At 47.1% G+C, this 27,108-nt stretch overlaps 1 protein-coding gene across 3 annotated transcripts in view; it reads right to left on the bottom strand.

Annotated features, from left to right (window-relative positions):
- Window positions 1-27,108, bottom strand: part of Ksr2 (kinase suppressor of ras 2) — a 392,217-nt gene that overhangs the window by 67,679 nt on the left and 297,430 nt on the right. For 2 of the 3 annotated variants that reach the window (XM_010604091.1, XM_010604092.1), the window contains exons 8-10: window positions 18,426-18,493; window positions 15,467-15,591; window positions 6,968-7,136 (exon numbers count right to left, since the gene is read on the bottom strand). In XM_010604091.1, the coding sequence (XP_010602393.1) occupies window positions 6,968-7,136; window positions 15,467-15,591; window positions 18,426-18,493 (362 nt within the window). The remainder of the gene's footprint in view (window positions 1-6,967; window positions 7,137-15,466; window positions 15,592-18,425; window positions 18,494-27,108) is intronic. The other variant, XM_010604094.1, reaches the window with a different exon arrangement.

Here is a 27,108-nt window from a genome sequence, read left to right as displayed (position 1 = left end):
CCCTCGCTTTCCGAGAGAGAGAGAGAGAGAGAGAGAGAGAGAGAGAGAGAGAGAGAGAGGAAGAGAGAGAGATCTATTATGTTTTCCTGAGGTTTTCAATTTTTCTGCATCGAGGATTACATTCATTTTCTTTCCTTTTTTTTTCCTGCTGTAATAAATTACTACAAACCTAGTAGCTTAAAACAACACAAATATATCCTCTTACAGTTTGGAGGCCAACAGTCTAAAAACGATTCACAAAGGTCTTAAAATCAAGGCATCTGCTATTTTCTGGGTCCCCTGGAGAATCTGTCCCTCATCTTTAATGCTCCTTGAGCCAATCAGATCTCCTGGCTCATAACCTCCTCCGTTCAGTCTCTGCTTCCAGTTTGGCATCACCTGCCCTTGCCTCCCTCTTACGATAATTCTGTGATTACATTTAGGGCCACCAGGATAATCCAGGATAATCGGTCCATCTCAAGTCCTGTGACTTAATCAAAGGTACTTTTGTCATATAAGGAATCAGATTTAGGGTTTGGGGATTAGGACACAGACTTCTTCTTTTCCTTTGGAGGGGGAGCATTATTCTGCCTACCATAAGCACGAATTAAGTTTTGTATTTTGGAAAACAGTTATATGAAAGAAATCTCCTGGACTTTATTGCTGATTCTCTGACAATTCATTTTGCTTCTGTATCATTCAGTAGAGGTCAGGGAGCGTGGATACTTTGCAGGATTCTAACTGGCCACTTACTCCAATGGGCTACAGTGCCTAGAGTAAGAGGAAGGTCACACAGAGCTGCAGGTTCCCTGGTGAATAAAGTGGGTAGGGGTATGAGTCTGAATTTCTGAGTCCACTTCCAGAAAGTATTTTATTGCAACCAGGGACAAGCTCTACCCAGGACTTGGCTGACACAGTCTTAGCACAGAGGTTCTGAGCCTGGAGTCCAGAAGTTGACCCGGGGGACGGACTCCTTGCTGTCCCTCTGATTCCTTACAAAATTCAAAGCAAATCTGTCCATGTCTTAAGTGTCCATGTGCAAAACAGGGCAAGCCTATCCCTTCCAATAGGGCTGATATCGTCATCACACAGAGTGTGTCATAGACCTACATAAGTACAGTCAGCTTGGGCCCCCACAGTTTCTATGCCCACAGATTCAACCAATCCGGGATCAAAATTAAGAACTGCTAAAAGGAAGCTGGGCCTGGTGACACACGCTTGCTAAACCAGCACCGTGGGGTGGGGAGGTGGTACAGCAGGAAAACCGCAAATCAGCCTGGGCAGTTAGTGACTCAGAGAGACCCTGTCTGTAAATTTAAAAATTTTAAAATGGACGGGGATATATCTCAGTGCAAAGGCTCTGCGTTCAATCCCCAGTGCTGGGGGGGAAAAAAAAGGAATTGAATTGCTATAAGTGTATGAGGCAGCTTGATTCTAGTGATCAATTTACAATGTATGTGTATTTCAAAACATAATGTTTTGTAAATATGATTTTGTCAATTATACACAAAAAAGTAGTTGAAAAAATTTGTAACTGCACTGAACATGTTCAGGTTTGTTGCCATTTCCCCTAAACACTACAGTATAGAATTTTTGCATAGAATTTACATAAAATTTGTACTATATTGAGTGTCATAAATCATCTACAGATGATTTAAAGAGTATGGTAGCATGCATGTAGGTTCTGTGCAAATACTGAGCTATTTTATATAAGAGACTTGAGCACCCATGGATTTTAGTATTCATGAAGGTCTTAGAACCCCAGGGTCCTGAGGGATGAATATATTAGCTGCCATGAATAAACAAAGTCTTTGTATCCTCTTGTAACACGGATGATTTATAGTTAAGACACAATCCAATACCCTCAAGTGCTAAGTCATTTGTTTTGGGGAAGCAAATGCAGTACTCCCCCAAAGGGCAAAATTTATTGACAAGCTCCTTCAGGACACAGAGCAATTCCCAATATCTCAGGATCCCAAGCTCCCTGAGCTGGTAGGTGTGCAACAAACGTTGGGTGAATGAATTACTTTTTAAAATCATAAACAAAAGAGTGGAAACTTTTGCTTCATTCATTTCCAGATCATCTCAGATAGCTGGAATCCAGGTGGATACATTTGGATTCTGGAAAATGGGGTGTCCAGCATGGGAAATGATTTATTCAAAGTTTCAGGGCTGAGCTCCCAAAGAAAAGCAAATTCCACGATTCCGGGGAACTTTTTGTAACTATCACCTAACCCAGATTTCTCACTGCATGCAGCTGTTTTGTCAACAAGAGGCTAAAATTTAAAAAAGGGAAAACCACTCAGGGTTTTCTGGAAGCTTAGCTGGTCTCTTCCCTTTCAGATCTGGAGAGGTTGAGAGACTGATTCTGAGTCTGCAGAAAAGGTTGAACTGGAGGTCAAATTCTTTTAAGGAGGATGGGCTGGGCGGTGATAGGAAGGTTCTGGAGAGCAGAGGCAGACAAGGGACACCTGGCAGATCAACCTTCCGTGTGCCACAGGACAGCTCAGCCCTGAGGACTTCAAGGGGGAGCAAAGATGCCTCAGGGAGCCCTGTTGTCTCTGATGACAATGACCGCCAGTCAGAAGTGGCTCCAAGCAGTAGCTGAGGCGACCAGAGAACAGCGTGGGGGAGCTAAATGGCTCCTGCTTTCTGCCATCAAGGAGGAGACGGGTGTGGGAGTTGACCGTGGGGCTGGAGGGCTCATAAGTGGGCCACACAGGAGGAGTTTCCCTTCCCGAGTCTCCCTCACCCCCAAAAGAACAGTCGGAGCGGTCTTCTAGATGGGAGAAGGATCAAGCCATCCTCTGCCTTCACCCTTTTGAACGCATCTCGTTGAGTCCTAAGTAAAATCTGAACTTCTTCTCCTAACCTCGCTCGGCGCCATGCCTCTCTGTGTGTGACATCTGGACTGCGGGGACATTCTTCAGCCCCTTTGTGCAGGAGGGCCATCGCCCTGCTCCTTACCTTCGGAACACAGCCATCTGTGGCCTTCAACCTGCACATGGCCACTTCCGGAATTCGCCCACCCCATTGCTCTGTCTGCTCACAGCCCTTTACCACAATCCATGATCCCATTTGCACATGTGTGTCCGCTCGGTTCACACTTGCCTCTCTCACTGAGCGATGAATCCCTTGAGAACGGGGACCGTTGTGAGCAGAATCATGTTCCTCACCCCAGCCCCCAAGAAAGATGTCCATGTCCTGGCTTCTGGACATGGAATGCATTGCCCTATGTAACAAAAGCACCTTTACAGGTATGATTAAGTTAAGGATCTTGCAAGGGGGAGGTTTTCCGGGATCATGTGTGTGAGGCCAGTGTCATTGCCGAGGTCCTCGTGAGGGAGGCCAGAAAGTGGGAGTCAAAGAGAGAGCCTCACAGGAATGTGATGATGGAGGTGAAGTTGGAGTGAGGCCACACACCAAGGAATGTGGGGAGCCCCTGTAAGTCAGAAAAAATGAAGCACACAGATTCTCCCCAAGGGTGTCCCGAACCACTTAGCCCTGTTGGCGCCTTGAGTTTTTATCGCAGGGAAAACTATTTTAGATTTCTAACTTCCAGAACATAAGACAATAAATTTGTGTTGTTTTAAGTCGTTAAGTTTGTGGTTGTCTTCTTTACAGAGTTAATAGGAAACCACATCTGGTTAGTTCCCTGCTCCATGCCTAGTGCCTCATACAGTCGCTAGTACATAATAGATGCTCAATAAATACCCACAAATGCAAAGAATGGATAACTGTAGTATAAGGGCCAAGAAGACAATGTGAAGAAATAAAACTGCATCCCGGGGCAGTGCATGAATTCAAAGCAGTCATGCATCCCTTCATTATTCATTCATTCAACAAACATTTCATTAGTCCTTTGGTCGTAGGTGATGTGTTTGGTTTTGGGTGTGATATGAATGGAGCAGACACTGCCTGGTCTTGTGGTGCTGTTACATAGATGGAGGAGACAGGCAGTGAACAAGTGAGTCACAGAACATGATCACGGCACCAGGCAATGCTTGCAGAAGGCGCTAGGAACAGTGATGGGAGGAGAGGGAGGAAGCACCCCCGGAACCCCAGGGGCCCAGCCCCAGTGACGTCCTGGAAATCCTGCTGTCTCCACCAAAGGCAGATTCTGCTTCCTGTTGTCTCCTTTGGAGGCAACAGAATTTGTCATTTTCTAGAGCGGTGCGCGTGTGCACGCATGGGTGTGCGTGTGCGTGTACTTGTGTATCAAGATGGCGCTTGGTGGCCAAGAAAAGAAGAAGAAGGTATGAATACTTGGGTCTCAGAAGCCCCCAGAACAACCCCCTACAAGCATCTTGCCATGATGTATGCCACAACAGCTCTGAATTACCAGTCTCGTTTTAAAGATGAGAAACTGAGGCCCAAACAGATTCGGTGCCTGCTCAAAGCCTTAGAAAAGGGCAGAGCTGGAGGTGTGTCTGTCCGCACAACATGCTCCACTCCATCCTACACTGGGCCATGTCCACATGGCCCCAGGGGGTTGGGGAAGGGCAGAGAAAAAGGAGGTCAACCCAGCAGCCTGGGCACAATCAAAAACTCTACCAGGCCTGCAATGCCACACCTGGTTTCTAACCAACAGCTCTTTCCTGAGGTTTCCAGGTGAGGCAAATGGCTGTTAACCTTCCAACCCCTTCCAGACAAGAATATTCCAGTTGCAACACTGCTAGGGACATTTTTATGCCTAGACTTTAGCATAAACAGCCTTTAGAAAACACAACATCTGGCAGAGAACCATACCCAAAGCTCTATTTCCCACCAACACAGGCGCAGAATGGAGACTGTGACAGCAAACCAGGTCCTTGTCACCTTAAGGGAATTTTGCCCAAACTGCCTAAGAGGAAGAAGGTCCTATTTTATTTTCCATTTTGGCATTGCACTGTATTATTATTATTAGTTCTAAAACTAATGCCTGCTCTTTGTTATTTACATCACAGAAAGGCACATGATCAAAGCCCAGCTCTTCTGAGCACCTGTGAGCTTCCTGCAGACTTTCCACACATACACACATACGTGCACGCACGCTCATAAACCCACCCAGTATGAATACTTTATAATGGATAGAATGTTATTATACCAGCTGGTTTGCAAATCACTTGTTTTTCCACTTAAAATACATTATGGACTTTCTTCTACACTGGCACCCCATTCTTCCAGCGGTCACAGAACACAGGGATACATGGCCGCCTTACTGCATTCAGCCAATCCCCTCTTGCAGGGCACTGGAGTCGATTTCAAGCTTTCACTGTTGCAGTGAAGTGCTAACATTCAGATCTTTGCGCTGTGGTGAAAGTATTACTATATATAAATTCCTAAAAGTGACGTTGTTGGTGTCAGTTAAAACCTTTAACAGACAATATCAAATTACCTTCTTCAAGTTTAACTTGGTTTACATTCCAAATGCCAAAGTTCTTGGGGCTTTCCTCTTGCTCTCTACAGTTCTATCTAGGCTTTTCTTACTTAGCAGCAATGATGAGAAATGCAAAGATGGCAACCGTGGTACTTCGTTAAGTATTATTGGGTTTATCTAATAATAAGGCTGCAATTGTTGAAATCTTTAATGAGACCATCACTCTGCTAAGCTCCAGACGTTTAGTCCTTCAGTGATTTGAAAAGAAAAGCACTAATATCTTGCCCCATTTTATAGATAAGGAGATTGAGGCCCAGAGAGGTAAGTCCTTTACATAACATCATGCCGAGTCTAAATGGTAGGGCTGGAATTTGAATCCAAGCAGCCTGGCTCTGGAGCCCATACTCTTAACTGCTGTGTTAAAGTATCTTTCCCCTCAGGACCTCTTAGTGCAGCTCCCTGTGAGGACCAGGACCCTGACATGACCTCCCATGGAACAGACTGGGATCCCAGGCAGGCTAGCACAGCAAACTAGCAAGGATCTCCCGCTGGCCCAGAGGATGAAGGAGCTAAGAGAATTACCTCCTGGTGAGTCAGTTCTCTTTTCTGAAGATGCCAGCAAATTCTTTTAGGGACAAGAAGAGCTATAGTGTTTTTATGCACAGTTTCCCTTAAAATGGCTCTTTCCTTGCCTTGGTCTATAAAAACATTACAAATAATTTCCGGGAAAATACATTGTCATCAATGTCTCGGGGAATGGCTACAGGAAAGCATCCAGGCTCACCACCGTTTGGGGTGTCAAAAGGTCTTTTGTTCATTCGTCCCCTCCCAGAGCCACGGAAGTGGACAATGCTGGAGTTAGCCATGCCAGGCCACCTTTGTAACGGACTCAGTGGCAGGTCCTGAGGTGACTCAGCTGGTGACTCACACTGTGCTCTTTACTGGCTGCTGTGTGAAGGGCTCTCATACCAGGCAGATACTCAGACTTGACCTTAACAACAACAACAAATTCCAAAGTTACAAGAATTCACAACACACCCCAAATCTAAGGATACAGCCCAAATCAAAAGAGTGTGAGAAGCTGATACGATCACATTGTGCCCTGCTGGGGGATTGTTTCTGAGTACTGCTCAGGTACAGATTGGAGACTCCATTCACCTCCCAACCATTCACTCATGGGTGGCTCAGCCTAGAGATCTGACCTGTGGCTGAGGACCAGAGATGTTTTTGCCCCATGTGCCCCTCACTGACTCAGGAGAAAACCATCCCACGACCACATTCCCGGTGTGGGGGGATGTTATCTAGCTGGATACAATGTGAAGAGACTCTGCCTAGGCTGTGCAAATCTGTATTTCACAAATGCTCTTTGACCATATTAGAGACACTCTCCTGTGTGCGGTCTCTGGTGCCCTACACAGGGAGCTGAAACTGAGAATCTTTTTGCAGCAGTCCACGGTCACCAGAGTAATAGTTCACCAGGATGGTAAGGCCCATCCATGGACTTCCGTGACCCTCTCTGATTGCCACCCCACTACCTTCCAGCAAGGACTACCCCGGTTTCAGCTTTGGCACAGACCCCACCCCCTCCCCACTCTCTGTCACACCCTCTGCGTCCCCAGCACAGGGTACCTGGCAGGTTGAAGTTCTGCTGCTGCCTGGTGCACTGAGGCGAAGGGTGGAGGGGCGAAGGCGGTGTGGCACTGGGAGGGAGTGGGGGTGCTGGTGAGGAGGGCGTGGAGGATGTCGTGGATGAGGGGTTGCTGCTGGAGTCTGGCTGGTAAGGGACAGGGATGTGGTCCTGCAGAAAGAAAAGAAAGCTGGGGTCAAGGACAGGCAGAGAAGCAATGACACCGCAGAGAGTGAGCTGAGCAGGGAGGGGCCCCATCCCAGCTTCCTGGGCAGCACTCGCCCATTCTGCAGACGCCCAGATCCTTCCAGAGCCCACCTGCTTTGTCAGCTCCTTCCACAGCCCCGGGGTGCAGCTAGCTGTAGGAGGAACAGATTCCTAGTCACTGCTTGGACCGCAGAGTGAAAGGTCACCACATAAAGAAAACCACAGTTGACAGCCACCTGCCTTGTGTCTCTGATTCTGGAAAGCCCTTTGCCACGGAACCCAGACTATGCCTGACTCCGCTCCTCCTGAGTGTTTACTATCAACAGCCTGACAGACACAGAGAGGATGAGACCACGCCTTCGCCATCCTTTCCCACATCTCAGTTGGAATCCGTGTTATCTCTCCTTGCCCTGGATCAGCTCCAGAGTCAAGATGAAGACAGAAGCCGTGTGTGCATCCCCAGAATGGTGGGGTCGACTTAAGAGCACCGTAGTGGGGAGAATGGCATCTTCCCCAGAGACAGGTCCCCTAGAAGTCCAGAATCCAATCTTGTTTAGAATATAAATCTTTGCAGATGTAATTCAGGTAAAGATCTCATGATGAGGTCATCCTGGATTAGAGTGGACAGCCCTGAATCCAATGGCAAAGATCTTTATGAGAAAGAGAGAGAGATAGAGAGAGAGAAAGAGGGACTACAGGGTGACAAAGGTAGACACTGGACTGATGGAGTTACAAGTCAAGGATCATAGGAGTCATCAGAAGCTGGGAAAGAGGCAACAGATTTTTCTTCAGAGTCTCCAGAAGGCGCCTGTGCTGACAGTGACAGAGGATCAGGGTTCTACAGTGAGGATGCACCACAGCCTTTTCAACCACTCACCCACCAAAGGGCATCGAGCTCAATTCCTGGCTTTGGCTATTGTGGATAAAGTTGCTATAAAACATTTATGTCCAGATTTTATGGGAACATATGTCTTTATTTCTCTAGGAGAAATGCCCAGGAATGCAATTTCTGAATAACGTGATAATAGCATATTTAGTTTTAAGCCTATTTAGTTTTTAAAGAAAATACAAAAATTGTTCTCCAGAGTGGCTGCACCACTTTATACCAGGTCCACACTGGTGATCGCGTTCCCTCTGCACCCTGGCCAGGGTTCGAAGTTGTCCCTGTTCTTTATTCTGACAGGAGGAGAACGGCATCTCAGTGTGCTTTGAATTCTCATTCCCCTAATGTCCAATCATACTGAACATCTTTTCATGTACGTACTAACCATCTCTATATTCTTTTGTGTCTTGATGACTATAGCTGTATAAGTCTTAATATTGGCAAGACTTTATTCTTTCACTATTTTTTTTTCTAAAGTGTTTTGGGCTGTTCTTATTCTTTTGCCTTTTCAAATAACTTTTTAAATGATTTTTATTTTTATTTTCATTTTTATTGGTGACATTGAGGATTAACCCAGGGCTTTCACGTTGAGCTACATGCTCACCCTTTTTATTTCCTATTTTGAGACTGGGTCTTGCTAAATTGCTAAGCTGCCCAAGCTGTGGCTCGAACATGTGATCCTCCTGCCTCAGCTTCTTGAGTAGCTGGACCTGTGCCCACCTAGAATGATCTTGTATTAATCTTACTAGGATTAAATAGGATTTGTGTTAAACCTATCTATCAATTATAAAGAGAGTTGGCGTCTTAACTATCTTGAATCTTACAGTCTATTAATACAGTATGCATATTAGCTTTGATACCACCAACTGAGTGACTTTTAAAAACAGAAACTCATTTTTTTTTACAGTTCTGGAGACCAAAAGTCTGAAATCGAGGTATTAGCAGAGTTAATTCCTGAAACTTGCAGTCGAATCCTTTTTTGACTCTTCCTAGCTTCTGGTGTTGGCCAGCAATCCTTGGATCCTTGGCACTTCCCAACCTGCAGTTTCATCAATCCAATCTCTGCCTCTGTTGTCATGCGGGCTCTCCCTGTATCTGCTTGTCTTATTAGGAAAAAAAGTCATATTAGGTTAAGGGACCACCTTAACTCTGGCACGACCACGTTTGAATTTGATTATATCCACAAAGACCCTTTTCCCAAATGAGGTCACATTAGCAGGTCCAGGGCATTAGGACTTCAGCGCATCTTTGTAGAGGATGCAGCTCAACTTACTATAGTTTGTTTCCTTCCACTGCATTTTGCAGTTTGCAGTACACAAGTCCTGTCAATATTTTCTTAATTTTACTATGTCCATGCTGTTGAGTAACTATAAATGGCATGATATAAATTTAGGCTTCCATATGTTAACTGCTAGTATTTAGAAATACAACTGACTTCAGTATATTGACCTCCCACCCTGCTCACTTCGTAGACATAGGATGGTCTTCATTTTGTTTTGCTGTTATTCTTCGGGAGTTCCCACATATACAAATGTGGAAAGCAGGTGATCTCATAAGGACAGTCTCATTTCTCTTCTTCCAATCTGTGTGTCCTGTATTTCCTTTGATTGCCTTAAGGCACTGGCTAGACCTTTCAGCACACACCTGAATAAGAGTGAGATTGGACATTACTCACATCTGGGTTTTACTCTGCTGGGGTTTGAGACTGTGAGTTTGTCTTTTACCCATTGGCACCCATGGCTGGCCTGTTCAGTGCCCAGTCTAGGAAATACGAAGCCAAAATAAATCTCAAGGATCCCATCAGTGAGTTGTTCCTTGGGTCCCTAGCTGGTCTTCCTTCTTATGTGTATTTTATACATAAAGCCGAGGGCTTCTAGTTGTTCTTAGTGGGGGGAATAGAGAAAAATACATCTACTCTTCCTTCCTGGAAGCAGTGAAGTCTTTTTAACTTGCTAGCTCATTTAATCCTGGCAACAAACCTGCAAGGAGGGTGTCAGCCCTGGAGGGAGAAATTAGGACTCTGGAAATGCAGGCTTGGCTATAGTTGATTAGAGAGAAACACACATATATTTATCCCCTGTACAACTGGTCTCCCAGGCTATGGAATTTTCCTTAGAATCCTGGGCCTTCCTGGTGGATCTCTGGCCCAGAGAGGGAGAGGTCAATTTGAGTCTCAGTAGAAGGCACTGGACACTTAAGCACATGGGCATAGTTTTACCGTCACAGACAAGGCTCTGCTGTGGTTCATCCCAGCCACTGGCCAGGCAAGGCCACCGTGGAGGTTACACTGACCCAATGTCAGTAAAGGAGACCAGGAAGCCAGCCTCTCTCTACTCTAATTCATCTGAAAGTAATTGCATTTCCATAACAACAGATATGGTGAAATAACGTGTCAGTAACCGGTGGAGCTAAGGTTTACGTGGTTGGCTTTTGGTACAGAGGGATGCTTTCACCCAGCCTGGTGAGATACCGGAGGCTTTTCAAGGAAGTTAGAGGCTGGTAGGGTCAGGCAAGGGAGCAGTGGACATGAGTGGGTCTTCCGGGTGCCCTCTTGAGCCTCTGCCCTTTCAACTCCCACTCGCAGACTAGCAGGTTTCAAGAAATTTCCACAGATACTCTGTACAAATGGTCATTATCTAAGTTACAGAGCCAGAAGGGCTGGTGCTAAAAATTATTATCCACGAGTAGGGAGTGATGCAGAGACCTTACTCAAGGGATGGTGCCTGTTTAAAATGTTGTCCATGATTTAGGCTGGATCTGGGCTGACATCGCCTACTCCTCCTCCTTCATCATATTCTCACTTTCTTGAAAGGTCTACCAAAGTAGTGTTCAATGGCCCTTGGTTCCTAGCACAAACCAGGTCCTTCCATTTCTTCCAGGCTTAGGATGCATCGTCATCTCCACTTGGAATGTCTATTAGCCGTATCCTACTCTGTTTCTTCTTTCTCCAAAGGGCAGCTCAGATCTCACTGCCCCCGAAGCTGGCCTGACCTTCCCCACTCCACCTCCGGGGGCGCCAGCTGGGCACGAATGCCCCAGTCCTACTGCGGCTTCTGTACGGCCACCTCTCAGCTTGTCTGTCTCACCTGCTGGGGCAGGTGCTCTTGAGGACACGGACTGTGTTACAGTCTTCTCTGAATTCTCCTTAGAGACAGCCAAAGTCATCACCTGTATTTCACGGGTGGGGACGCTGAGGTGTAGAATGACTTGTTGGAGTTGTTGGCCCCACGTTCCAACACCCAGTTCAGGGCAGAAATCCAAGGTTGTGCTAAAGAATAAGAAACTCACATCTGACTGTGGGACTCAAGCAGATGTCTGTTCATCTCCAGGTCGCTACTGCACCCCATGGAGCACTGATTTGCACATGATGGTGCCGGGAACTGCTTTCTCGTGGACGTCTCCTAAGGAAGCTGTGCTTGACTACTGACCTAACAGCCTTTCCCAACACAGGACCGTTGTGGCAGCTGGTCAGTCACTTAGGATACGGGATGAAACGGTGAGCAGCGCCAATAATAATTGCAAAAAGCCTTAGGAGCAAAGACTGAGTAGATATGAGACTGCAAGAGAGCAAAAGCTCCATGACCCAGCGGAATACGCATCAGATGAAGGTCATAAGGAGTGGGAACTCTGTGGAGATCGAAGCAAGGACACAGAGAAAAGATGGGAGTAGAAATGAGGAAACCAGGCGAGAGTGACAGAGCAGAGCAGAAGCCCAAAGAGTGTCTGAATCACTGTCACGGTGGAGGACCAGAACAATGATCCCTCGTCTGACTAGGGGTCAAGGAGCCTGCTGGCTCAAGTCCATCCTCCACGGCCAGTGTCAGGAGGCCTAGCTCCTAGAAGGTGATCACCCTTCCCCTAACTGGCCCATGTCCATCCTTATCGTAGACAGCTTGTTTCGCCGAGCTCCTGAGGGCGTCTGTTCCTCACCGCCAGCTGGTATCAGCCGGCCAGCATGCAGCTGCTTCCAACAGCCTGACCACACCGGCAGGACTTGGGCCTCTGAGGACGGCGTTTTCGATGTCTGGGATGGAGAGAGGTCCCCTGGGAGCTGCAAGACGCGACTGCTGCTGCTTCTCTACCCACCTCCCTCTCCTCCGTTCTCGCTTTTCCTCATTATTCTCCATCTCTCACCATCGATCTCCTCCATTTCTTCTACCCTTCTCACCTCCTTACCCCTTCCTCTTTCCTTTTCTCCCCTCTCTTCTGTTTCTTCCTCCTAGTCTTCCTTCTGTTTTTACTCTTCCTCTTCGATTTTTCTCTCTTCTTCCCTTTCCTGTTTTCTCCTCTTTGTTCTTCCCATTCCTTCTTTTGTTTGTCTATCTCCTTCTTTTCCTTCATCATCAAGCTACTTGCCCGTGCTGAATACCCAGTGTTGAACTAAATTCCTTACATATATCATCCATCAAATCCTCTCCACAACCAACAATGCCCCTATTACACAGCCCATTTTAGAGAGGGGAAAACTAAGGCAGACAGGGCAGGAAATGGCTTGCATATTCACATAGCAAGCTAAGGAGCTGAAGGGCAAGCCCAGGCTTTCTGACTCCAAAAATCAACATTCCAGCTACCATGCTAGATGGAAAAGCAAGGCACCTGTGAGCAAAAGTGTGTGAAGTCAGACAGGAGCACAGCTAAAGAGCAACGAAAAGGAAATCATCAGGCCAGAGTGACTCAGAAATCTACTGCACTAACCACATTATTGCCTGACAGAAAGAATCTGCATGAAGCCAGCGAGAAGACAAAGAGAAAAAATAACCCAGCCCTCTGATAGATCCTGTCCACCTTCATGTCAAAGCTGCTTTCTAAATAGAGGTTAATTTCTTTCTCTCATCAAATTCTCCTGCTGGAAGACAAGCAGAACAATGTCCTGGTCACTAGTCCATCAGATCTGTGTTTCTGTCCCATCTGACACCAAGGGGTTCCAGTGTCTAGAAAGCCAGAGGCAAAAGTCTCAAGCTGGCTCCACCAAGCTCCCTGCCCCTCAAGATGTCAAAGGCCAAGACCTCCCACGAGAGACAGAATTACTTCCCAGGAGCCTCATTACGCGAGCACCCTCAGCCCTCCCAGAGGTAGTAAACCCCCGTCTCAGCGACCTATATCTTTTCCTTGTTTATTTCTTTATTTGCAGTGTTGGGGATGGAACCCAAGGTCTCACGTGTGCTAGCCAAGCACTCTCTCACTGAGCTACAACCCCAGCCCTGAGGCCCGGATCTTTTGTAAACAGCAAAGGGAAAGGGAACCCAGCTTGACATTTCGATTGAAGGTTCCAAGGCTTAAACTCATCACACTAGCTAGAATTTCCTGGACATTTACTAGGTGCTAGGAATTGTACTAAGTGTTTTTAAATGCAGACTGTTTCATTTCACATTTACAAGCCTGAGGTTGACACTCTTATTGCTCACCTGGAGTTCCACAGAACATGGATCCAATCCTTAGCCTCTTGGGCTCTTTTCGTTCAGACTTGGGGTCAATGTCTCCTTCCCTTGAACCTGAGCAGGCTTGTAACTGCTCCCATCAGTGAAGTACTCCAGAAGCGGTCTCACCTCCTTTGCTAATTCAATTGTTCTTTGAGCCATGAGCTACCATACAAGCCCAAAAGTAGCTGTAGTCTGAGCAAACCTGGGACATCAGACAAGTCCCATGCACGTGTGGTGGCTGAACTTTCTGAAGAGCCAGACTTTGACTTCCTCAGTCCAGGCACCAGGCATATGAATAACGAAGCCTTCAGATCAGGGGTCAGCAAGCTTTTCCTATAAACAACCTGATGGCACATATTTTAGTCCTGGTAGGCTGCATAATCCCTGTTGTGACCACTCAATGTTGCAAAAGCAGCACATAATAGGGGGGTGGCTTTTATCAATAAACTTTTATTCACTAAAACAGGTGGTGGGCTGAGCTTGGTGTGAGGATTAGGATGTGCCAATCCCTGTTCTAGATGGCTCTAAGGCTGTGGGTGCAGCTCAGTGGTAGAGCATTTGCCCACCATTCCTGATGCCTTGGCTTCCAAGCCCAGTATAGCAACCCCTGCCCTCCCAAACACAAACAATAAAACAAAACACACACAAATGTGTGGCTGCTGGCTGTGTGAGTTTTCTCAGTTGATTCCCGGACATCACAGAGCCAAGGCGATCCATCCCTCCCGTGCTCTGTCCCAATTCCTAACACACAGACGCTGTGAGCAAAGGACAGGAGGGCTGCTGCACACTGCTAAGTTTGGGGTTAGCTTGCTGTGCAGCAGCTGATAACTGGAACATCTCATTGCACGTGTGGCAAAACTGGTGTGCAGGGAGTTTAAATTATTCATCCAAAGTTTCACAGCCAGTAAGTGGAGGAAGCCAAAGCTGGTTTTCCTGACTCCAGAGGCCGGGCTTTCCTGATTGCTGGGATATTGCTGCAAAGAGCCAGATGGTGAATGGCTCTGAGATCTGGTGGCCAAAAGCATTGTGATAGCACAAGAGCAAAAGAACATATGGGCTTTGGCAGGAGGTTGGAAGGGGAAGTCAGAGATGGAAGGAGGGACTAAATTATGCACAGCCTTGTGGGCTGCGGCAAAGGATCCGATTTGTTTTCTGAAAGCAAGAGAAGCTGCTGGATGGATTTTAAGCGGAGGATTGACGGGATTCCAATTATGTTCATTAAGACTCACTCTGGCTGCGTGTGGAGAGTGGACTGAGGAGGGGGCAACCCCCTCTAGCCTATGCGGAAAAGCCAACGAGAGGTCAGCGGTCGTCATGATGACCCTCGGGACTTGCACACAGATTGGTGACCTCCCCCATCTCTGGTTGATCCTCCTCCATCCACCTTCAACACAATACGAAGACCTCAGTGTGCAGCCTTTGCCTCTTCATGTGGGTCTTGAAGCACCCATGGGATAGTTTTGCTGCAGCCCCATCAACAAAACAAACCAAACCATGCTGGAAAGAAGGGTGCACCAGGGCTTGTTGTTGGCCATCAGCCCAAAGAAAAACCAACCAAACTGGCTGTTGCTTATAGATGGGAGCCCCCAAAGATATCCATCTATCCAGTCTCCAGCAGAAGCTGAAAAATAGATCCCCCGACCCTTAGTTCAACAGATGCTCAGAGAGCTGAGAACCATCTGCATAGCTGATCAGCAGATGGGGAAACATCTCACAGAGCAGAACTGGCAGGGTCCGGACCACCAAGGAAAGTCCATTTTGGCACCTCCACCCATTTCTAATCCTTCCTCCCCACGCACTCATTCATGCTCATTTCCATGTGCCATCTTTAAATCAGACAGATGTCTGCTGATTGCTAGAGGCCCACCCCCAGTTTCCACAAACTAAACCACACTTCCAGATCCATCCCTTCCTCCCTCCTGCCCAGCCCTGGCCACACGGACCCCATCCCCCACCCCCCAGGCCCAAACCCAGCAGAAGCTCAGTCTCACCTTGTTGATTTTGTTGGTTTTGGGGAGCGTCTGGCTGATGTGCAGGTCCGAATACCGGGGTGGCTTCCGAACAGGGTTGTTGATGTCACATGGGACTGACTCTGTCCGGACTAACCTTGCTGGGTCCGTAGGGGTAAAAATAGAGATTTGAGAGTTTAAGTATCATTTCGGCTTTGACCATGCCAGGAGTTCAGAGCTCAAACCCCACCTTGAGGACCCATATTTAACACTAAAAGTGACTGTCACTGCACCACCGTGGGGGGTTTCGGGGGTGCCCTCTGGCTTCTAAACATTTTATACTGTCAGTATATGGCTTTTGTCAAGAAAAATTACAGTTTAAAAAAAAAAGCTATCAGGGTTTTATTTTGTTTTGTTTCAGGACCATTGTTGTTTCACATTGGCATTCATTTCAGAACATAACCTCATCTAAATTCGAGGGTCCTGAACTCTTGGGACCTATAGTCAGTGACCTCGCTCATGATGGCCACCTGTCCCTGCCCTTCCACCCTTCGTGTGAAGATCACCTTTTGTCACTCATGGGGTTTTTCAATTGGTTGCATATTGAAACATCATTTGTTCTAAACAATCATGGATCCCTGAAAGAAAGACTCCACTCTTCTGCCCTGGCCCTTGATAGACAGCCAAAAGCCACACAGGAAGCTGGGCACATAGCAGCGCTAAATAACACTCCTCGATCCAACTCTCATGACCAAGGCTCTCTCCCCTCTGGTATCTCTGTTGCTCAGAGAGAACACGGCGAGGGACAACTGTGAGAAGCTCAAATTCAAACTCCGTGCATGATATTGGTTCTTATTAGTTGTTTTCTTATTGTGGGAATGGAGTGCGGGATTGGCTGAGAGTTGAAGCCTTGGACTGACCCCAGACATTTAATTTCTCTGCTTAGCCTGAGCTGCCATCACCATGGAAACTGACTCTATTTTCAACTTCCCACCAACAAGGGGGAAAAGCAAGAAGCTGTCAGACTTCTGGAAAGTTCAGCTTGCTTTGCCTGCGCAGGAGCCTGCAGGGTAGGAGCACAAGAAACATGACCTCGAAGGTGGGTGGCTGAGAAGGAACCCTCTCCAAATACCAGCCTCTGAGCATAGGTCACCTGCAAGTAGGCTGGGTCTCGCCTCCACTTGGGAGCTGGGGTCCAGAGCATCTACTAAGGAGAAGGATTCAGTGGGTAGCAAATTCCCCAAGGAAGCTGACCCAAAGCTGGGGCTCAGATACAGGGAGAATTCAGGTTTCAAAATAGCCTCTTCGAGTATATCTAGTTTCTTAGGGAACAGATGGTTCTTAATTAAGGATATGGGGTGGGCAGGGGCAGGAGAAGAGAACTGAAGACTTTTCCGGCATTTCTCTCTTCCTGGTGATCAACAGTGCAAAAGTCATCAAAAAACCCACTGCCTGTTGCCTTTGGGACTGCTTTCCACAGCAGTTTGCCTCCTTCTCTAAGTTTCCCTTGCATTCATTCTAAACTTGAGTGATTCCCCTTGAGCAAGCACTAACCAAGGCCAGAGGAGATGGGAAGACAAAGGAGTCTTGGATTAGCAAGTTGCTGCAGCTGAAAGTTGCTTTCTGGCGGCTCTAAGGCTCCATCCAACCTATAGAGTGGGCAGCGGCAGGTAGGTGGCCGGAAAGACTTTGTAATATTTAATAAGTTGCTAACACATAAAAATAAGTATATGGCATATGAAACTTTATTTGGGCTTTTGTTTGAAATGTCAGAAGTGCTGAGGACACTGGTCTGCATTGCTGGTGGAGTGGTCACTCTCTCGAGATATAGTGCCTGGCCTCATCTGGCCAGCTGTTCTTATTTAGGATACTTGTTGACCCTTGGAGGCAACTGGGTTTCTATCCAACTTCTGCTCTTGGACAGCATTTTTCAGCTCTAAGGTATATAGAAATCGCTTGAAGATTCTGCTAAAAAATGTAGATTCTGATTCTGTAGGCCTGGGCCAAGCTGGAAATTGTGTATTTCTAACATACTCCTAGGTGATCACAGGGGGCTGGTCCAAGGACCGTGCTTTGAGTAGCAAGGGTCTGGATTCGATGGCCAGTGTCATCTGCAGTGCTGAAAATGCTCTGGCTGGGTACTATTCACTATGGTAGCCACACGTGACTACTGAACCTTGAAGTGAATAATTTAAACTAGTATTTTTGTTTATTTTTAATTAAGCTAAAGTTAAACAGTCAGGTGTAGCCAGTAGCTACTAACAACACAGGCCTAGAGCAACTCCCGGGGATGAACTGCAAAATGTATAACAAAGTCTGGATGTAATTATGCGACAGAGCAAGAGGAATTATTTGAAAAACTGAACTATAGCTTGTTTCCTATTTGGTCCTTGGTGGGCAGAGAAGAGCCTTTCCTTCTAGATAAATAGGTCTTGCTTTTATATGGTGAAAGGCTGGGAATAACTTCCTTGCCTGGTCAGGTTGGCCCAGACACTCTCAGAGTCCCCAAAGGTAATCTGCGCATGGCCCAAACCAACAGACATGAGCCAGGCCCCTCCCCAAGCCAGCTTCTGTACAGCCAATTGGCTGGGTCTGGGGAGAGCACACAATGGTTGAATGTGGGGAGAGAACATAGTGGAAAAACACTCACCCAGCACTCTTCTTAAGTGAAGAGGAAAAGCAATGGCATTGGGGAAAAGAGAGGAAGTAGAAATTATGAGAGGAGGTAAGAAGGAGAGGACAAGGGCTGAAGGAGAATGGACCTGGGGGCTAAAATATCATAGGGACGAGTACAAAAGCAAGGCTACGGGAGGACAAGCATGCAAGATGGATAAAGAAGACAGAACCAGCAAGAAAATGTCAGAGGAAGAGAGATGAGATGGCCAACTATCTGGGGATCGGGAGATATCCAGAGCCATGCAGGGTCAGAGGGCTGTCTTGGATGTTCAGCAGGAGTTCTCACACCAAACCTACTTCAGGAGAGCAAGTGTTAAATACTTACCTCCCCGGTGGATGATCAGGAGATGGCAGGGCGGGGCTTCTTTGGTGCATTTGTTGTGGCACTTTAACCTGAGAGAAAAAGATGGATGGATGACTGCGTGAAGAGAAGGCGGGGTGTACGAAAGGATAGTAGGGGAATAGGCAGACGAACGGAAGGATGGATGCACGCGAGGATATAAATAGATGGAAGCATGGTGAGTAAGCGGACGGATGGGTGGATGGATGGGTGGGTAAACGGATGGAGTTGGGAAACAGATGAGAGAGTGAGTGGTTCACTGGTTGGGTGGGTGGACGGGTAGATGGATGGGTAGACAGATGGAGTAGGTGGATGGATGAAAGAGTAGGTAGTTGGATGGGTGGATGGGTGGGTGGATAGGTACACAGATGGAGAGAGGACTGGGTGGGTGGATGGAGGGGTGGTTGAATGGCTGCATGGAGGATGGGCAGTTGGATGGATGAGATGCCCAACTGGCCTAAAAAGTTCTGGGTGCTTGTGGGTACTCGGATGTGAGATAGGAGATGGGGCAACTACTGCAAAGGTGTAACCTTGGAAACCCAGGAAATTAACTCTCAAGAGAGCTTCTGTCACCACCCCCCTCTTGGGTCCATTCTGGATGGTCCACAAAGAGTAACGACTATTTTACCAATAGTGCCTACATGGACTTCACGCTTTGAAAAGTGCTTTCCCTTATCAGTCTGTATTTACTAGTACCATTATCACAGTCCTAATCATCACCTGTCATTTCCCCGGAGACTCATTTGCCAACTGTGCTAAATATATTACATGTCATTTGATCTTTATAATATTAAGAAATTGGTATTATTATCATTTCCACCTTCCAGGTGCAGAAACGGAGACTGATTAGTTCTTACAGTAAACCTAGGTCAATGTCCCAAAGTTGGCCTCTCATTTATCCTAAAGGTTCAAGGTGTAGAGCTTTCAGTTAGGACAAGATTACTGACAGATATTAAGAGGTACTGAGTTGAAGAGTTTAGAATCAAAATACCTTTCCTTGAGAGAAGCCTAAGATATTACCTTGCTTTCCTCCTGACTTCACAAGGATCATAAAAATCCTATGTTACTGTAGCTGGCTTTGTCTTTTTCTCTCTGAGTTTTATGTCAGCCAGATGGATAACACACTGCAGGAGAGGCCATAGGCACTCCATCCAGACCCTCCTTTGGATTTCTTTCCTATTTTTGTGCTCACTAGTCTAACTTCCAGGAGCTAGCACCTCTGCCAGATGATTGCCCCCAGGCCGCTCAGAGTATTACAATAGAAAGCCACATACACTATACAGAGACACTGACACCGACTCGGGAAGCTTGGGTTGGCCTTCTACCCCCTTCCTCTCTGGGGATTTGACAGTTCTCTTCCACCCGATGGTTTGAATACCCAGACACAGACGTCACACTGGCTCTAGCCCAGTGGTTCTCAAAGTGGAGCCCTCTGAACAGTTCATCCCCACCTTCTGGGAACTACCCTGGGCCTCAACCCCCAGCGCTGCTGATCAGCAACTCTGAGGTTAGGACCAAGGGATCAGCAGGCTGGAGCCCTTCAGGGGAGCGTGATGCATGCGCAGATGGGAGATCATCTGAATGATCATGGTGAGGGTTCAGTCTTTCATGGCCCTGATTCCCCTCTGATGTGGAAGAGGCAGACCTAGGGCCCCTCGGAATGCAGAGGGGGGCCAAAGAGGAACACAGGCAGCACAAAAGGGGTAAGGGTCCAAGTGTACTGGGAGAAGTTCTCCCAAACAAATGCTAACCCCAGTCCCAGCCGAGGGCAGATGACCCTCTCCAAGGGGAGCTGAATCAGTGAATCTCTCCATCTGAATATCTAATTTCTCAGGTTACTGTACATGAATGACAAGAGAAACTGATTTCCCATTCATGAAAATAGATCATGATTTCATCTTTAAATACATTTGTCTAAGCCAGGCATGGTGGCACATGCCTGTAATCCCAGCACTCGGGAGGCTGAGGCAGGAGGATCACTGTAAGTTCAAGATCAACCTGGGCTACACAGTGAGTTCCAGTTCAGTCTCAACTACATAGTGAGACCCTGTCTCAAAAAAAATAAAAAATAAAAAAACCAAATAAATAAATACATTTGTCTAAGTTAAAACATATTAACAGTACATAAACAAGGGTAATAGATATGCCATTACACTGATCCGATCATCAATGCTGCCTGCATGCATTGAAATAATACACTATGCCCCACCAGTATGTCGTTACTGTGTGTCCATTAAAAATAAAAATATATTTTAAGATAATAGGGCTCATATGTAGATGTGCAAAATTATAACAGTGTTGAGTAGGTGATTGCGCTGGATGGAGAGCTCACTTAGACAATATGGAATGTTCAAGATTGGCAATGAAATGCCTAAGATGGTTGAAACCCATTAAGAGATGCACACTGTTGGTGATGAATGTTGACAAAGACTGAGGGACCCTGAGAGTAGCCAGAGCTAACACTTCTGGTACTCAGTGTAGAACAGTGTCCTGGCTGCTTTCCACAATTCACGTCATCCTCATACACCGCCCTAGGAAGTAACAATGACTGCCACCCTCCTCTCTCAGAGTGAGAAATCAAGGCTAAGCAAATCTGCATAACTTGCTCAAGGTCAAATAGCCAGTAAGCGCAGATTTTAACCAGGGTGCTAGAAGCCTCCAAAATTTCCCTTTTTTTGCTTTAAATGGGGGGGGTGCAAAGAGGAAGGTCCTGGGGAGATTTGACTCCCTGAGTCAAAACACCCTAAGATAGCAGCTAGCTCTCCCCACTGCCTGACTTTAACACGGCAATAAAAATCCTAAATTCTTGTGACCTGTTCTTTCTTTTGGTGTTGTTGTTTTGCTTTCTTTTCTAAGTCACCAAATTCCTGAACCTATGAGGAAGTTCCCAGGTTCCATAACCAATGCATTAAAACCCTGATGCAGTGCTCTGCTAGATGTAAAACAAACCATCCATCCATCCATCCATCCATTCATCCATTCATTCAACAAATGTGCAGGTACCGGGAACATACAGCAAAGGAGTTCAGGGAAGCTGTGTGTTTATCAGGAGAGAGAACAGAAATAAAAGCAAATAAATTTTTAGAAACTGCAGGTGTGGTAGACGGAAGGAAAGTTATAGTGATGGGGGAGTCTCTGGGAAAGCATCACCTAGGAGGCCTCCTCCCATAGGTGACAGGAGTTGAGGGTTTTTTGTTTTTTATTTTTGTACAGGGGATCAAGCTAAGGACCTCGCGCTTCTGAGTCAGGCTGGGGCAGCACTGAGCCAAATCCCCGGCCCCCTGGCGTTGAGTTTTGAGACAAAGGTTCAAGGACAAGAGCCAGTTTGACGGGGTCAGGGCTCAGAAGCTGAAGGTCAATGAGGCCAATGGGGTGGGAAACAAAGGGAGGGGAGGTGGGAGGGGCAACCAAAGCCACACCAGGAACCCAGGTTTAGTTCTCCAGGCACTGCAGAGCCCCCGAGGGATTCCTGGGGGTGGAAACGCAGTCAGGGTGGTGCCTGGGAAGACCTGAGCTGGAGCTGAATGGGAGTCGGCCAGGCAAAAGCGGCACCTGGAATGGCCGGACTCGACTCTGGAAGCTTCCAGAAAGAAATTCTTCCTTTCTGCCACCCTCACCGAAGGGTCTTTTCTAACAAGCTCAGTTCAAAGGTTGACTTGCAGATGCAAGAAGCCCTCTGAGGCAGGGTCAAGCAATTTAATTTAACCTTTGGACCAGCACCATGACAGGATAGGATGCAGAGGCCTCCTAGGACCTCTACGGTTTTTTTGTGGCCTCCTCTCCAGCACTTTACTCTCCAGTGCCCCCTGGTGATTGTCTGCTGCTGTCATGGAAAAGTCCTCCTTCATCTCTGGCTGAAGAGTATGGGACACGGGCTCCTCCTGCTTTCACTCTGGGGCTTCAGAGGACAACATTAGGCCCAGGAACACAGCCTGGTTCATGCAGAAAAGCCTCAAGAAATATCTGCAATACCAGCACTTGGACCTTGCACAGAGATCAGATGTGAGGAGCTACAGCTGGTCCAGGGCCCGGCCAGATACTGCCGATGGAGTGGGCAGGATCAGCCTTACTAGAGTGCCCAGCCCACAGAGGAAGGCAAAGGGGACTACAGCCGAGTTCTGCACCAAATTCCTGAGGCTTCTGAGAACTTCACAGAAGCAGCTGCAGCACTGGTGTTCATCTTCTCTCCAGTTTGGAGAATCACTGTTTAAGAGAAATGTGTCCTTTTTCCCCCCACAGGGGATATATCCAGGAACCCAAATCTTCTAGAAAACAATGCTCCCTTCAAAGGGGATATGGGGTTATGAGAGTATACCAAACACCACCACTTCCCAGCTGTGGCAACTTGAGCAAAGTTCCGAACCTATTCTAAACCTCAGTTTCTTTCTCTGCAAAGTGGGAACGCTCGCATTATACGTTACAGTGAGGACAGGCGATAGGATTCAAGTAAGGCATTGGGGAGAGGTCCTGGGCACACAGTAGGTGTTCAAGGCATGGCAGACAGTATTGCTTGCTTGTAGAACAGCTTCCTACTGCAAGCTTTGAAGACTTATTACTGGGACACTTTGGGGGGCTGGAGAATCAGCCATGGGTGGGGGGTGGCTGATGCACAGCCACTTTCCTCTCTCTTGGAGTGGGAAGGCTCCCCGAAGGTCTGCTTCTGGTGTCACTAGATGCCAGTTGCCCACAGGGTATCTGTTCTTTGAAGCACCCAGCACTGGCTACTTCCCCACCACCGCCATTTCCCTGCTGTTGTGGCCTGGTATCACCTGTCAAACAAATCGCTTGCCTTGGAATCTTATCTCTGGGTTTTGTGGAATCAAGAAATCCCAAACATGACACCAGGATTATTACAAGCAATGCTGAACATCAGTGTGACCTGCCCTGGGGTTTTAAACCAAAGCCAAGCTCCAGCGTCTTGGTTTCTCTTATGTGTTTCTTTAGCTCACAGGCCTTAGTGAGCTTAGTTCTCCAGTTACTCTTTTTCGAAAGGAGGAGGGGGTTGCTAGGGAGGATGCAGCTGTCTGTCCCAACATGGGGGAGAAGGCAGAGCTCGTCCTGGGACCCAGCACTGGAGGTGCTCGGTATTTCAGGATGGTGAAGAATTTCCAGTCTTCAGGAAAAGGTCCTCAGCAGATCCAGAAAACTTGGGACTTTGGAATCAAGCACACTTGAGCTGGAGTCACAATTTTGCCCTTCCCAGCTGTGTGACAAAGGGGACATCAAGTGAGAAAACAGTCACCTGACAGGGGAACATTTCAACACAGAGAGAGCGAACTGCCCTTTAGGAGCCTGGAAAGTTGGAAAGGATTTATTTAAGCTTTAATTGAAAATGGCCAGTCTTTCCTTAACCTTCCAAAGCTTGATACAGCAAGCTTCAATTCTGGAGAAAAGTTGCTTGCGTGGGACATCTCATACCCCTAAAGGAGCTGCAGGCTAATGAGACAAAATCTCCACCAGAAAATTAAATAGGTGAGGGGAAAATCTGGACCTTTCTCCTTGCTGCAGCTGCTTTTCTTTCTCCTCTTCACGGACTGTGTCTGTGTCTAACATGTGCCGGATAAATATTGGAGGTGTTTAGATAGAGAGAGTGGAAGAAAGACATAAGCAGGGTGGACAGAGGGAACATCTGAATGATTTGGGAGTATTACACTGTCAAAAACTTTTGAAAGAAGTGATGTCTATTTCTCCTCAATTATATCGCTCTTACTTTGTGAAATGCCCCACCCTACCCCTGCATTTCCTTCATCCTTCACTTTTCCCCAGTATGAGGCTGAGGATGGGGATTTGACCAGAAGCAAACTGGATCTCCACAGATTTTGTCCAAGAACTGCGGGGACAAAGGATTCCTTTTATGAGCTGCTCTGCTATTTTAATAGTTTTGTCACAGTCCAGAGCAGACCTGTATAACAGACATAGCTGAGAGCCCAGTGTGGAGCTAGGGTCAAAACCAGCCTTTCTGGAGGAGGGAGAGGTAAACCTCCTGCTGGGGAAGAGGCGAGGTCAATTCTAGACGGTTCACTGGGCATTTCTAACCCATTTATGGAAAGTTTGCTCCGGGAAGCTGTAATCCCTAGTTTTCCTACTTTCTTTTGCCCCATACCAGATTACTTTGCAATAATCCACCTGTGTACAGCCCAGCCTTGCCTTACAAGTGCAAATGGAAACATTTTCAAAAGCTGGCCCCAATACGCAAGTGAAGAAATGTTAAACAGGCACCAAAATTGAGATCGGGGCTTTTACGTAACCTGTTTACTCGGCATGACAGAACAGCAAAGCGTGAATCTTGTTACACCCATTTCAAAGTCGAGAAGACAGACCCATGAAGCAGTCCAGTCGTACAGGCAGTAAAGAGGAGAGTGAAGACAATTTACTCATTCATGCACATAAAACTCTTACCGGGTTCCTCCTCTGTGCCAACTCCTGGGCTAGGCCACAGGGGTACAGTAATAGAAGAGGGCAAGAGTCTTCCTGTAAGGGCCTCACAACCTGGAAAGGAGTTCACTGTCTAGGGATCTAAATCCATGTGTGACTTTAAGTATGAACATTCTTTCTACTCACCCCTTTGTTTAAAATTTGCCTCATAGAAATGATCCCATTTAGATGGGAACCCCATTTTCTGGGCTTTGCAATGCAAGAACCCCTTTCCCTCTAGTGATCACTCAACCCACAAATATTTACTGAGCACACAGCGTGAACCATGTGCCTGAGCCTGTCCTGGCCCAAACAATATTCACACGGCCCTACCCTCAGCTTGTTAAAGTCTGGGCAGGTGGACAGGCCAGTGAGTACACATGTGTATACACACACGTATACACACATACACCCCACAGTAGTATATTCTAAAGGCATGACAGGGAAGGACAGTGGTGACACTTTAGGTTTGAGGGGAGTCAAGGAGGGCTTCCCGGAGGAAGATGTAAGGCCTGAGCTGAGTTTGGAAGGTGAATGGAAGCTAGCAGAGGTGTGCAAGAAAGATCAAGCAGAAGCAAGGGGAGTGAAGACACGGGAGCGAGCAGGTGCATGCCCTCCTCCCCCGCAGGCATCGACGGCTCAGTGAAGCTGAGTCCCTGGGCATGAGGAGGTGAGGGACGAGAGGAGCGGAAGGAAAGGTAAGCAAGGAATGGTGCAGGCTCTCATCACGAGGCTGGATTTTGTCCTGAGAGAATGGGACCCAATGGAGGATTTTAAATGGGGAAGTAACGCTGGATAAGCATTCTGGAAAGACCCCTGTGGCAGCAGATACTTGCTAAGAAAGGACAGCAGAGTTCCCCTCTCATTTTCTTTCCTCCTCTCTGCACCTGACTTCCTTTTCCCAGGTCACTGCACCACGTGCTCCTGAAGGCTTCTTGTAAAATCGCTAAGCCAAATCATTACCTATTTTGCAATGGGCTTGTTTCACCGAATGCTCCAATAAAGCATTTCAGCCTCATTTCAGCTCTGTGTGGCCTCTTAAGAGACCCAATGCTTCTAGAAATATATCTGTGGGATCTCAGAGGGGACACCCAAATATCCCTCCCTTTGTTGCTGTCAGGTTGGAGGGGTTTAAGCTCGTTAGCCTACAGCTCAGAGAAATAAAAACTCAACAAATGAGAAAAGAGTAAGTGTGGGGTACAGAGCTACAAATCAGACCTCAGCATCCAGTGACATGAAGAATCATCAGACCTGTTCTTGCCACAGAGGATAATGGAAGGGAAGCTGTAGATTTATGACCTGTTGAAGATGCCTTCCCTCTCTCCACCCCCAACTTCCCTGCAAGGGCAATGACTGTAAAGTATCCTTAGCAACCTGAGCCTGGAGGTGCTCATAAGAACACTAAAATCCCTGTGTCACTGTCCAGTGGGGAGATTGTTGCTGGCTTGGGGACGGTATGGAAAAGGTCTTGGCCCAAGGTGAAGGCTGAGACCTGGTTCTCATGCTCTGCTCCCCATACTGTGTTCTGGATACTGGGATCTGGAGTAAGAACTACTGGCCTACTGTGTGGCCAGCCCTGGACCATGTAAATCATCTGTGATCATGGATCAGAGGGATCTGTGTTTGAGCAAGAGATCAGCCCATCATGAGACTTCAGGCCAGCCCTGTACTTCCGAAAGCCTCCATTTCCTCATCTGTAGAGCAGGGATAATAGATCCTATCTACCTTTCAAAGGGGTCTCAAGGATTAAACAGAATCATGCATGCAATGTGTAGCAAGACGCCTGACTTTGTGACCTCCCCAATGCACGATACCATCATTGCTCTTACCATCCAATTCCATGTCAGCTTCCAGGAGAGTTATGATACATACAACTGTAACTGAACCCAAATTTTTGCTTGTACTAAGTAAAAAAAAAAAGTGCACATAAGGGACCATTAATTCCATAATTGCAAAAACTGAAGTGCTTCTATTAATGGAAAAGTAAGTTCAGGATTCAAGCTGGCGATCTCTGAAATGCGTGCTCATAATTATATCCTGCCAATATCCTGCCTGCTGTACAAATTCCTGAGGCTTCCAGGAACTCTGCAGCGGCAGCTGCAACATCGGTGTTCATCCTCTCTCCAGGCTGGTCAGATCAGAGCACAGGAACCCGGGGCCCCACCAATCCCGGCTGCTTCACTTGTACTTTCCTTTCCTCATTACCTGTGGCTGAAGTCATTTTGCAAAAACAGGACCTTTTTTTTTTTTTTTT

This window comes from Fukomys damarensis, unplaced genomic scaffold (assembly GCF_012274545.1).
Source record: "Fukomys damarensis isolate Sample0158 unplaced genomic scaffold, DMR_v1.0_HiC HiC_scaffold_12, whole genome shotgun sequence".
Lineage (NCBI taxonomy): Eukaryota > Metazoa > Chordata > Mammalia > Rodentia > Bathyergidae > Fukomys > Fukomys damarensis.
Note: the sequence above shows the minus strand (reverse complement) of the source record. Positions and strands in the feature narration are given on the sequence as shown.